The following is a 13,442-nucleotide window of genomic DNA, read 5'->3' on the forward strand; positions in this document are numbered from 1 at the left end:
CCATGAATGCAGGAGCCACAGGGCCACTGAGAACTAGGAGTTATTGGGAATGAAAATGCATTGTTTTAATTTCTCACAAATACTTCCCCTGTTCCATCAGCTGCTATTTCCTGTGCACTTACTAATTGCTGGACACTCTGCCCAGCACCTCACAGGTATCAGTTAATTTCACGATGCCCTGATGACCTAGGCACATTACTCCTTACTTTCCAGGCGAGGCACGTGGCTTGTCCAAGGCCATATGGCAGCAATGGTGAAGTCAGGGTTTAAGCCCTGGCCTGGGTCTCCTCAGAGCTTATGAGCCTTGCCTCGTGCTGTGCTGGCTTTGGGCCTACGGAGCTGGCAGCAGCATCTGGGTGGCAGCCAGAGAGGTACCGTCATGGATGGCAGCCATTGGTCTTGCTCTTCTATTTCTAAGTCTATGAACGTGGTTCTTTTTTCCTTCCCTCTTGCTCCTGATTTCTTCTGTGAAAACTCTTCATGCTACCTTTGGAAACTCTTCAGTGTCTGCTAGGGGCTTCCACAGCCCTACTCGCTACCCTGTAGACACCCAGAACTTTCTACTCAGTGTAGCTGAGGGTCTGCTGCTTCGTCTAGGGCAGCACTGTTCACGGGAATGTTCTGTGGTGATGGAAATGTTCTCCGCTGTCCAGTGCAGTAGCCACGGGAGCCAATGAAGCTGTTGGGCATTTGAAATGTGGCTAAGTGCAACAGACGGACTGCATTTTAATTTTTATTAAAATTAATGTCTGTTTGAATAGCCACACCTGGCTTGTGACTAACACACCTAAGGGTGCAGGTATAGAGGGTGGAGCTCTGAAATCTGGGTACCTGGCTCAGGACAGGCTCTGGACCTGGCTAGCTATGGAAATCCAAGCATAGACCTTTAACGCCCTCAGTGTCCGTAACACGGGAAGGACCCACACTCATTGCTCATGCTTTCACATGCTACCATCATGCCGCCCTTAACCTAGGGTGTGGAGCACTTGAAAGCAAGAGCCATTTTTACGTGGTCTGAGGAGCACTGGGCTAGAACAGTAGCTTAGCAGCCAGGATGACTGGCAGCAGCTTTTCCTGGTGGGCTTCAGTGTCTCCAACTTTAAACAGACATGGCACCATGCCCCTCTCAGAGGGAGTGCTGTAAAAACACCTGGTGGCACCTAGCTTCCTGTCCTTCCAGTGGAAGCCAGTGATGGTCTTGGAGTGCTGGCTAATGCCTAGTGTGTGGGGCAGGACAGGCGGGCTGCTCTGCATGTGTGACGGCCCTTCTCTCCACAGGAAGAAGTGCTGCGGAAGAGTTTCCAGGACCTGGCCACCGAAGTCGCTCCCCTGTACAAGCGGCTGGCCCCCCAGGCCTACCAGAACCAGGTACTGGGTCTCGGACCTTTCTCCACCCACATGTCACCTACATCTCTGCCCAGGGTGCCTAAAGTAGGGAACTGGGATAAGCTCCTCTGTGCTCCTTACAGGAAAGGCCCAGCCAGAGGTGGAGCAGTGATGCAGTTCTTTGATAAGGTCCCTTTTCCACCCCACACTGACTGCATCCCAGACCGTCTCTCCTCCATCTCTCATTTTCATTCCCCTCCACCACCTCTAGTCCGGTTTCTGCTGGTGAGGCTTGAGTTTCTATCCCGTCACCCATGCCATGCCTCTAATCTACAGTGTACAGCACTCAAAAGCAAAGACCATTTTTATGTGTTCCAAGGGGCACATGAAATGCCCCCCAGGGGAGGTGAGGGGGACTTGAGATAGCCCAGGAGGAAGTAATTCCTGCAGGGTTCTCGGCCAGAAACCCTCCATCCTGCAGCCCAAAGGCAAGGTGACTGTGATCCTTAACATCCCTTCCCCAAGACCTGGCCTACCCAGGTACATAATCAGGGCCACTCACCTCAGGAAACATGAGCGGCTCTCCATGGTCATCCACACAGGTGACCAACGAGGAAATAGCGATCGACTGCCGCCTGGGGCTGAAGGAAGGGCGGCCCTTCTCGGGAGTCACAGCCTGCATGGACTTCTGTGCCCACGCCCACAAGGATCAACATAACCTCTACAACGGCTGCACAGTGGTAAGGACGCCTGTGTCCTGTCACAGCCCCACCCACGGGTCCATCCTGGGAGAGGGCCAACTAGTCTATGCAGACTGGTGGGCTCAAGTAGGGGGGACCCAGAGACAGATTCTCAGACTCTGCTACTGCCCCCTGCTGCCCACCTTTCTGAGAAAACTCTCACCAGGTGCACGGACAGAGCTTGCCTTCTTGTCCATGATCAGGTGGATGCTACAGAATGCATCCCCTTGGGCACCTGGAGCCCCCCACCCAGTTATGTAAAGTGCAGTCCCAGGTCTCTGTGAACACTTGGACTGAAGTCCAAATACCCTCTTGATTCACTCATTGAGCAAAGGTTTACTGTGCCCAGGGAGGGCTCTAGAAGCCAGGGAATAAAAGGCAGTCCTTCCCAAGTATGTGGCATACTGTCTGGTAGTGATGAAGCCTGTGAGGAAAAGAGGAACGTGAGCAAGGGATGAAGTGATGGGAGGTATTTTAGAGGCAGAGAGGCCTCTCCGAGGAGGGGCACCTGAGCTGAGACATGAATGAACCCAGAGTAAGGAGCTGAATGTCTGGGGGTGGAGTGCTCCAGGCAGAAGGAGCGGCACAGGCAGGGGCTTGGGGCAGTGAGGGTAGGGCAGGCAGGGCCCAGGGCCCTGGGCTGTGCTCTAAATGTGATGGGAAGTCCCTGGAGGGCTCTTCAGCTGGGCATGGTGAGGTCTCTTTCCTAAAGTTAGACACACTCTTGCTCCTGCAGGCGGAGAATCAAGTATGTGGGATGGGAGGAGAGGGGAGGGGGGAGAGAGTCAGAGGAAGACCATATAGGAGGCTGGGACAGTTGTCTAGGCCAGAGGTGACAGGGCTTGAGCAGGAGTGAGAGTGGGGGTCGGGGGTAACTGGGCAGATTTTGGGTGATTTTGAAGATACGGCTGAGAGGATTTGCTGATGGACTGGGTATAGGATGAAAAGAGAGAAGACTAGAAGACCACTCCAAGGTTTTCAGCTTGAGCAGCTGGGCGAGTGTTGGTGTTATTAACTGAGATACAGAATAATGGGAGAAGACCAGTTGTGGGGTGAAAAACAAGAATTCTGTTTTGGGATGCCTGCTGGATGTCGGGGTGGAGATATGGAATAGGCTGGGGAGAGGAAGAATCTGGAGAAATGAACTTGGGACTGGAGAGCATGTAGTTCATGGTTAGAGCCGCGAGGCTAGGCGCAGTCAATGGGAGAGGGAGTGTAGAGAGGGGGTTTGGGCTTGAGCATGTCTCCCAGCCCTGACCCGGCCCCTGCCAGCCATGTGACCCTGGGCCAGTCATCTCATCCCCTCTCAGCCTTATTAAGATCACAGGAGACAGCGTGAGTGGGCATGCTTTGAAAGCTCTAGAGCCGACTAAATGTTGGTGATAGTGTTACTCTGTGAACCAAGACAGGTGCTTTTCAGACTCTCCAAGAGGTAACAGGGAGTGTTAGGGCCGCGTGTGGCTGGTGTAGGGGCTGTGTGGGGAAGGGGTTTCACCAACGGGGGATGCTCAGCCCCTCTGCCCAGTGCTGGGCTCCCCCAACTCCGTGCCCCTTCCTCTGTCTGCTGAGGCAGGTCTGCACCCTGACCAAGGAAGACAATCGCTGCGTGGGCAAGATTCCCGAGGACGAGCAGTTGCACGTGCTCCCCCTGTACAAGATGGCCACCACCGATGAGTTTGGCAGCGAGGAGAACCAGAACGCCAAGGTGGGCAGCGGGGCCATCCAGGTGCTCACCGCCTTCCCCCGCGAGGTCCGGCGCCTGCCAGAACCCGCCAAGTCTTGCCGCCAGCGGCAGCTGGAAGCCAGGAAGGCGGCAGCTGAGAAGAAGAAGATTCAGAAGGAGAAGCTGAGCACCCCGGAGAAGATCAAGCAGGAGGCCCTGGAGATAGCCGGCATCTCCACTGACCCAGGTGTGTGGGCAGCGGGCACCCACCGGGGTGGCATTAGTGCTGAGTGGTGGACCTGGACGGCTCCCTCACTGCCCCATTTCTGCCTCAAGATAGAACTCCAGACAGAACAGTCCCAGGGCCCCTCTTGGCTTACCTGGATCATCCCATTATCTTAATTTTGTCAGGGTGATAGCCACAGCAGCCCCAGGACACCAGACCTGGTAGGAGATACTTTGGGAGCGAGTGCAGGGAGGTCATCTTATCTTCTCAAAGAGGAGCTGGGGGTTCCCTCCAGCTTGCCCTCTCTCTCTGAGAGTCTGGCGGGTACCATGGCTTCAGGCACGTGGGCTGCAGTGGGGCCAGCAGAGTGGGCCGGCCCCGCCGCCTCCTGGCCCTTGTCCCTGCAGTGGCCAGCATGAGGGGAGGTGCTGTTTGAGGACTTGTGCGGTTTGCTGGGGTGGGGAGGAGGAGTGATGCAGAGGGGCCATGGGCTCTGTGAGCCGCTTCCCCCAGGGCTTCAGGGGGTCTGGAGGGCCATGCTGAGCGGCACCCAGAGCACGTCCAGCCTCTCTGTCTTGCCTGACCTGCAGAGGAAACCTCAGGGGGGAGGGGTCCTGCCCAGGGCTTTGGCCAGCTGTGGTTCTATCTGCTCCTTCTCTGTCTTACCCCTGTTCTCTCCAGGCCTGTCTCTGAAGGGTGGATTGTCCCAGCAGAGCCTGAAGCCCTCGCTCAAGGTGGAGCCGCAGAACCACTTCAGCTCCTTCAAGTACAGCAGCAACACGGTGGTGGAGAGCTACTCGGTGCTGGGCAACTGCCGGCCTTCCGACCCCTACAGCATGAACAGTGTGTACTCCTACCACTCCTACTATGCACAGCCCAGCCTGACCTCCGTCAATGGCTTCCACTCCAAGTACGCTCTTCCGTCATTCGGCTACTACGGCTTTCCATCCAGCAACCCCGTCTTCCCCTCTCAGTTCCTGGGGCCTGGCACCTGGGGGCACAGTGGCAGCAATTGCAGTTTTGAGAAGAAGCCAGACCTCCACGCTCTGCACAACAGCCTGAGCCCGGCCTACGGTGGTGCTGAGTTTGCCGAGCTGCCTGGCCAGGCTGTTCCCACGGACACCCACCACCCCACTCCTCACCACCAGCAGCCTGCTTATCCAGGCCCCAAGGAGTATCTGCTTCCCAAGGCCCCCCAGATCCACCCAGTGTCCAGGGGCCCCTCTCCTTTTGCACAGAGCTCCAACTGCTACAACAGATCCATCAAGCAAGAGCCAGTAGACCCACTGGTCCAGGCCGAATCTGTACCCAGAGACCCTGGTAAGATGGTCAAAACACCTTTGCCCGAGGCATCTCAGAATGGTGGACCCAATCACTTGTGGGGACAGTACTCAGGAGGCTCAAGCATGTCCCCCAAGAGGACTAACAGTGTGAGTGGCAGCTGGAGTGTGTTCCCTCCAGCGGAGAGCCCTGCTATTGTCCCCGATAAGCTCAATTCTTTTGGGGCTGGCTGCCTGACTCCATCTCACTTCTCAGATGGCCAGTGGGGGCTGTTCCCTGGTGAGGGGCAGCAGCCAGCCCCCCAGCCTGGAGCACGGCTACGAGGCAAACCATGGAGCCCCTGCAAGTTTGGGAACAACACTTCGGCCTTGGCTGGGTCCAGCCTGACTGAGAAGCCATGGGGGTTGGGGGCAGGGGATTTCAACTCTGCCCTGAAAGGTGGTCCTGGGTTCCAAGACAAGTTGTGGGGCCCCCTGAAAGGGGAGGAGGGACGGATTCCAACTCCGGGGGCAAGCCAGCTGGACAAAGCTTGGCAGTCCTTAGGCATGCCCCTGGGCTCCAGTGAGAAGCTGTTCGGGGCCCTGAAGTCCGAGGAGAAGCTGTGGGATCCCTTCGGCCTGGAGGAGGGGACCGCCGAGGAGCCCCCCAGCAAGGGGGCGGTGAAGGAGGAGAAGGGCAGCGTGGAGGAGGAAGAGGAGGAGCTGTGGTCCGACAGTGAACACAACTTCCTGGACGAGAACATCGGTGGCGTGGCTGTGGCCCCCGCTCACGGCTCCATCCTCATCGAGTGCGCCCGACGGGAGCTGCACGCCACCACGCCCCTGAAGAAACCCAACCGCTGCCACCCCACGCGCATCTCGCTGGTCTTCTACCAGCACAAGAACCTCAATCAGCCCAACCACGGGCTGGCCCTCTGGGAGGCCAAGATGAAGCAGCTGGCGGAGAGGGCGCGGGCGCGGCAGGAGGAGGCCGCCCGCCTGGGCCTGGGCCAGCAGGAGGCCAAGCTCTACGGGAAGAAGCGCAAGTGGGGGGGTGCTGTGGTCCCCGAGCCCCAGCATAAGGAGAAGGGGATTGTCCCCACCCGGCAGGCGCTGGCTGTGCCCACAGACTCGGCGGTCACCGTGTCCTCCTACGCCTACACGAAGGTCACTGGTCCCTACAGCCGCTGGATCTAGGTGCCGGGGTGCCAGCGTACCTCAGCGTCGGGCCCCGCCCGAGCTGCCTCTGTGGTGCTTTTGCCCTCACACCTGGGGGCGGGTTGGGGGTGCAGAAGTCTTTTTATCTATATATACATATATAGATACGCATATATATGTATTTATGGTCCAAACCTCAGAACTGACCCGCCCCTCCCTTCCCCCAACTTCCCCAGCACTTTGAAGAAGAAGCTACGGCTGTCGGGTGATTTTTTCGTGATCTTAATATTTATATCTTCACATTGGCTTTCCCCCCCCTTGTTAGGGGGGCTTTTATTTTCTCTTGTTTTTAAAACTCTATCCTTGTATATCACAATAATGGAAAGAAAGTTTATAGTGTCCTTTCACAAAGGAGTAGTTTTAAATTCCATTTAAAATGTGTATTTATTGGATTTTTTAAAAGCGACAATAGTAATGGTAAAGGATGGTCAGGAAAGACCAGACGTGCTCGTTCCTGCCCAGGCTCTCTGGGCCCAGCAAGCCTGGCCCTCTGGGAGCTGACGAGGTTCTCTCAGCCATCTGCCCCTCATGAGCCAAGTGCAGATTGTAGCTACCCAGTCCATCCCTCCGGACAGATATGCCTCCCTCTCGGGGAGGGAGCCCTCAGGATGGCTTCTGTCCTCTCCTGTAGGATAGGAGAATCCTTAGAAAAACATCTAGGGTCTCTTTTCCAGGCACTGGCTTGGAGTTGGGGGGAGGGGCAGGTGCATCCCAGGCCAGGCACCTGAGAGGCTGACAGAGATTTCCCCAGAAACCAGGTTGGAAGTAGACAGCTTCAAGCTTGCTAGTCACCACACTGAATCCTTTCTGTCCGTTATTTATCAAGTCCCGTGAAGTCATGGTTCCCTAGGCAGCACCTGGTGATGGAGCTGGAGTTGAGAGGCCCTTAGGAGCCTTTTCAATACTGGGCTTGAAGGAATTTGTCTTATTGGCAATTTTCAAAAAAATGCCCCAAAGTCCATACTGATACCGAAAAAGGGCTACTGTATCTTTAAAAACAAGAAGTTGAACCCAAGCTGTGAAAAGCCAGCATTGCCCTGTGTGCAGCGCTGTGCAGAGCCTGGTGCTGTAGAATTGTGCTGGGACTTCCTTGACTCTCCGGGGCAGGTCGCGTCCTGCGGGAGCTCAGCACATCAGTGTAACCGCAGTTAACACATCTCCCCTTATTCCTGGATTTTCACATTGGATAATGGTGCATGCCTCACACCCGAACCCCACCCCCATGCTATCATTTGGGGGGTGGGCCTACACTTAATTTTAAAATGCAAGAGTCAAACGTTTTCAACTGGTAGCTATGATTTTCCTCCCTAATTGGTGCCATTTCTCTATTGTCATTTTCTCCTTTCCTTCCTCCCCTCTCCACCCACTTTAACACACTCGTTCGAAAATTCTGGTGCATTTGTTCTGTTCTTTGAAATGAGAATGTGGTGCTTAATTTTCACAACATTGTTCAGAGAGGTTGGGCCTGACAGGTGGAAGCAGCATTCGTGGACAGCAAGTCACACTCCTTGGAGCGTTTGTTTTTCCTGTGGTAATATATTAGCAGCAATTGTGTCAATGTGGATGTGTGGTGAATGGGAGGGAGGTTTCATCAGGACACACAGAGGGGAATGTGGCCACACAGTGAATGGCAAGCCCTGAGATAAATGGCAGATATTTACTGAGCAGTTTTATTCAGATGTGGGTCTTCGTAAAACGGAAAACGAGTTTAACAATCAGATGACGATGCTAAAGGCAAGTTCCTGAGCTTCCAGGTGCCTTGTGTAAGAGCTGAGAACCGCCCGCTGGGTGCACTGGCGGAGGGTCACTGTAACGCGTCCTGAGCATTTATGTGGTCTGGTTTTAACTGTAAATAGTGAAAGATTTTTTTAAGCACTTTTGCCTAGATTTAAACAGCAACTTGAAAAAAAAAAAAAGTATGTTTTAACATGTAATTGTGGGAGAAATTGTAAATAATAGCTGAATATTTAACGTGCTTTGTCTATCCTTCACTTTTACCATATTCTGTAAAGTTGCATTTATTTTACCGGACAAAAATGAAATATTGCTTTTGAAAATAAATACCCAAATGCTTATCAGGATTTAGAATATTCAGAACTCAGATTTATAGGAAATCCTCTGACCTTCAGTTTGACAAGCTAAAGGAAGCAGAGTCTTTAATGAGCATGCTAATTTTCTAGTTTTGAGGAAAATGGGGTCCTTTAAATGCTATTTTGCTTATCGCATCAGTACTTTTATGCAGGTCTCATTTGACTCCGTGCTTAGGTAGATACGGGGGTGCCTTGAAAACTTCATTTTAAATGATCTTAAGCAAGAAATACAATATTTTACGAAACATTTGGAGAATGTGACCGTCTGTATGACCCGGGAGAGCCCCAGGTTGGCTGTTGGTTTGGAAGGTCCCGAGTGTAACCCAGGTGATTCTGATACTTGGCATGTGTGAATCTTCCTAATGTATGTTAAATATACTCTTTCCCTCGCCACCCTTTGGTAGCAAAGCCATTAGATGAAAAGAGAATCCAATTCAAGCTCAAAGCATGTGATGTCTGTCCCTCCCCAACCCCCCAGCTCAAACAGCCTTTGGTGCATAAATTTCTAGATTAGCAAACAGGCTGCTGAGAGGAGAGTCAAGAGGCAGTCTCCATTGGACGCCCCCATCCCCTGAGAATGGTGTTTCAGAAATTAGGTGGTGCTGTGGCCATGCTCAAGCCCATGCTGATTTGTACACTACATGTATAACCTACCTCAAATCTCAGTCATTAAAATTAGCATGCTTTAGACGTATATTTAAAAAGTAACTATGCACAGCTCTTTATCCCCCCCTTGCTGCTGAAGGTTTCTTAAAGAGAAAAATCAAACTTTTATTTTTTACTGGCTCTATCATTTTTTAAGCCCTAAAGATGATTAACAGACATTTTTATCATGAGAAGAAAAATAAAGCCATTGCAACTAAAGAACCTAACAGCATGACCAAGTTTTAAGAGTAATATTATAGCAACAGAAAACGATGTCTTCTAGTCATCTCCCCAGTGTGCCCCATCCACAGACACCATCCACATGCAGTGCTAACAATTGGTTCCTCTTGTTTCGTTTCGTTTAGTTTTTCCGTCTTGTGTGTGCAAGGGACGTGCTTGCAAAGTTCTGTGCTAAGAGATTTTTAAAATAAAAATTGCTTCGCGGCAGGTTCTCACAAAATAACTGGTGCTAGCTCAAGAAACCATTATTTAACCATCGGAGATCTTGACTAAAGGTGTTTCATGGATTTTGAGGTGTTTTGTTTTTGTTGATGTTGGGTTTGTTTTTTTGGCAGGGCCTCAGTTTCCCACTCGCCAGCTTCGTGGGCACTGCTTTGCCTTCTCACTGGAGATGACAGTGGTGTGCATGGAAAGAGGTCATACCCTGCCCCCTCTTGGTCCTTCCACCAGCCTCTTTGGGATACCGTAGTGTGCAGAGCAAGGGATCTTTAAAGTGCTAAAGCAAGGAAAGAAGTAGCAGAGCTTCACTGTTTTGTACTTAGCAGCAGTAGGTGTGCAAGGACGGTCGGTGATGAGTAGTTGGTAACCTGATTTCATTGAGAGAAATCCCGCCAGACTCGGTGACAGTTAACCAGCGCCAGATCTCAGACCAAGGCAAAGCTGGTGGAACATTAAAATGACATCCCTGACGTGCCTCAACCAGTCTCTTTCCTTTTGTTACTGAAGTTGTGTTTTATGGACTAGGAAGCATTTTTATGAATTGAAATAGTCTCAATAAAATGGTGCTATGGTGTTTTAATGTGACTGTCCCCGATCCTGTCCTGCTGAGGTGCTATCAAGGTTCTGAAACCACAACCAACCAAAAACAAGGTGGGCTCCAGTCTCTCTTGGCTTTTTTTCCCCTCCCTATTTTGGTGCTGTCTCCTTAGACCTCTGTTTACCGTGCTGTCACCTGCTCTGAGCAGTATTTGTTTTGTTTGATCGGTCTTCCCTTGGTGGCCAAATACAGAAAGGCAAGTCGCAAAGGCGGCTACTCCCTGACTCGTAGGGCAGTGGGCCTGCCTGGTGTGGCTGGTGCTCTAGTTCCACTTCTGTCTTCTCAGGCCTAATGAGAAAGGAAGGGCTTTTTTTTCTTTTCTTCTTTTTTTAGGAAGGGGGTCAGGGTCTCCTGTCTCTTCTAACATGGCAGGCATTCTCATAGCCAAGGACACACGTTCTCCTGCAGCCCAGGGTGCCAAGTAGACCTCTCCGAGAGTCCCAGGTGCTCTGCACGCCGAGGTGGGCCAGAGGATCTCCTTCCTCACCTGGCCCTGGCCAGGGCCGTGGTGGGCAGGGGCTCCTTCCTTGGCTCCTCATAGCCTTGCCCCAGTGTTGCTTCTGCCTCTCATCGGTCACCCCTCATGTTCAAACTAAAGGAATGAGCTTTGCTCACTCAATGCCACTGAGGCTGCTTTTTAGTTGGTGCTATTCTAAATTTCTTCTTGGGTCCACAAAAGTTGATGTTTTAAAAACTCAACAGGAAGCTCCATTTTGTGTCATCCACTGTCACAATAATTTTTTTTAAATACCTCGAAAACATGACAACTTCAGTAAAGTAGATTCCATGAGGGTCTGATACCTGCAGCTTGTCCATTTGATGGTGTACTTGACCTTGAAGAACCTGGGGTCATTTCATTTTTCATTCTTCAGTTAAAACAGCAGCCCGCCTAAAGGAAGGAGCTTGGTTGACTTTTGTTTTCTTCTTAAGTTTTGCTTTTCAATAAAATGTGAATTTCCTCTGCCCGTCTCATTGAGCTTTCTCAGTCATTGTTGCCGTCATCTGAAATGACTCCCTCAAAACCTAGTTGTATTAGCCACCTGCATCAACGGTAGTACACGGCCAATTTCAAGATAACCCTGGACCAAAATGAACACTTTTTGAGGTGCGTGCCCCCAGCATAGGTTATACAGCCCCACACCCGCGCCTGCAGCCTTTTCTACACGCGAGGCCCCGGTCTTGGCGCTCCCAGCCCTTCCTCCCGCAGAGCTGCCGGCAAGAGCAAAGCAATAGGCTTCTCCCCTGAGCGGACTGCAGCCCAGAAAGAAACGCAAGGTCTAACGCTGCTTTTTGCCTAAGAATCAGTGAGCGATGTGGCCTACTTCCTCCTCTGCTTCTATTCTGATATCAGGGATGCTTTGTGTAGTGGTATTATTTGCTCTCTTTTCTCATTTTGACTACCCATCATTCAGGGATAACTTGTCACTATTCACATGGGGATTTAAAAAATACCATTTGGCTCATTTGAACATCCAAATTTTCTTGGTTCCAATACTTTTTTGTTTTGAGGGGAAAACGGAGGAGAAAAACAGGAGTGGTGGTGTTTCTTTTTCATGTACTCCAATTTTAAAAGAAACAAGGTCAGGTCGTATTGAGGCATATAAATGCATTAGATTTACTCTAGAATCCCTGTAGCTTTTTGATGTGTTTTATTTCTTCTCTCTTTGAATTCCTGTTTGGTTACTTGGCTTCCAATGGAGGTGAACTTAACAACCATACTTGAATATTCCGTCTTGACTTTGTAACTGTGGCTACTTGAAATGAAGTTTATCTGGGGTTGATGGATGAATGGTAGATTTTTGCAATGTCTCAAGGCAATAGGATGTGTATTATTAAACTGTAGATATTCTTAGTACAGTAAATTTATGCTGATAATTTTATTTTGTATAATTTTTACCTTTTTGTTAATATTTTTCCTCCCACTTTATTGGTTTGCCTCCTGAGCTACCCCTCCTTACCCTCCCTTCTCCCCCAGTGTTTCAGTAAATTTAATTTAGGGTGCCTAGAAATTGCAAGTATGTATCCTTTTTGATTTGTATTTTATTATAATTTACACAAACAACTGGGTTTGTGAACTGTATTACTCCTGGTATCTTTAAAATATTGTGGGTGTTTTAATAAATTTTATATTTATTTTTTGCACTCAAATTCAGTGTGGATCCTTCTTTTCCCTCCCTGGAAGCAGGCCCAGATTGGGGTATTTAAGGTTCACTCTAATTCCACTCTCACACCATAGATTTGTTGGCCGAGAGAATGGCACCAGGTGTTAGACGGGTGGGGTCAGACCGCACCTGGGTTCGGCAACCTCAGTACTTGAGTTCTGGCTAGGAAAGAATTCAGAGCCAAGACTCAAACTAAACTATAAGAGAAAGTTTATTTAGAAAGTCACAGAGATAGAAGAAGTGAGCAGTAGAGGATACGGGCTCAGGAAAAAAGCTACAGAGGCAAAAGAAGGGCCCTTGGAGTTTAGGAGAGAGAAGGGGAAAGGTAACATTCCTGAGGGGAAGAGAGAGAGGAGAAAGGCTCTGGTGTGCTCCAGCACAGGACTTTTAAGGGCCAGGATTTTATGGGAGGTCCCAGGGGAAGATCTCAATAGAAAATTCATCAGCTTTCCAGCTGTGTCCTTTCAGGGGCACGGTCACCACTGATTGGCCGGTGCCAGGGCAGGGGGTGCTTTAGTCAGTGCAGCTGGTCCTGAGGTCGGCCATGGCCTCTCTTGTCTGGTTTTGCTGCTTTTCTGGGCCTGGAGCTGAAACACAACTGAGGCCTAGATGTATTTGAAGTGGGCCAGAACCTCATTTGTCCTGGGGGCTTAATGCTTGAGGGCTATTCTTCGGCCTCCTTGTTTGTTCCCTAAGGGGGTCTAACCTGCAAGACTAGCATAAGGCCAGGGGAGGATCTGAACAGCAAGACCAGCAGTATGAAAGGTCAGGGGGTCTAAACCGCATGGCCAGAGATATCTAGGGGAGGAAAAGTCATCTGGGGTCGAGGTCCTTGTTTCCCCAGTTTTGCCCATTGCTAGGTGGTGACCTTCTGTACCTGGCCCATCATCCTTGCTCTGATCTTGTCTAACTGCCCGGCACAGATTGTAGATGCACAAACAAAGCCCTCACTAATAGCAGTGATTGAACCTGTCCTTGTCTCGTTCTGCCACCTGCAAAAAGTAATGTTCAAAGGCTATCAGCTGTTAAAACGGGGGAAGCAGAGACGGCCTTTTT

The 13,442-nt window shown here is 50.9% G+C and overlaps 1 protein-coding gene across 4 annotated transcripts in view; it reads left to right on the plus strand.

Annotated features, from left to right (window-relative positions):
* TET3 (tet methylcytosine dioxygenase 3) overlaps positions 1-12,363 on the plus strand; it is a 95,563-nt gene extending 83,200 nt beyond the window's left edge. For all 4 annotated transcript variants that reach the window (XM_081157302.1, XM_081157300.1, XM_081157301.1 and 1 more), the window contains 4 exons: positions 1,279-1,368; positions 1,929-2,066; positions 3,640-3,976; positions 4,637-12,363. In XM_081157302.1, coding sequence (XP_081013428.1) covers positions 1,279-1,368; positions 1,929-2,066; positions 3,640-3,976; positions 4,637-6,411 — 2,340 coding nt within the window. In that variant the 3' untranslated portion in view covers positions 6,412-12,363. The remainder of the gene's footprint in view (positions 1-1,278; positions 1,369-1,928; positions 2,067-3,639; positions 3,977-4,636) is intronic.
* Positions 12,364-13,442: the final 1,079 nt, after the last annotated feature.

Source organism: Miniopterus schreibersii (genome assembly GCF_964146895.1).
Source record: "Miniopterus schreibersii genome assembly, chromosome: 13".
NCBI lineage: Eukaryota > Metazoa > Chordata > Mammalia > Chiroptera > Miniopteridae > Miniopterus > Miniopterus schreibersii.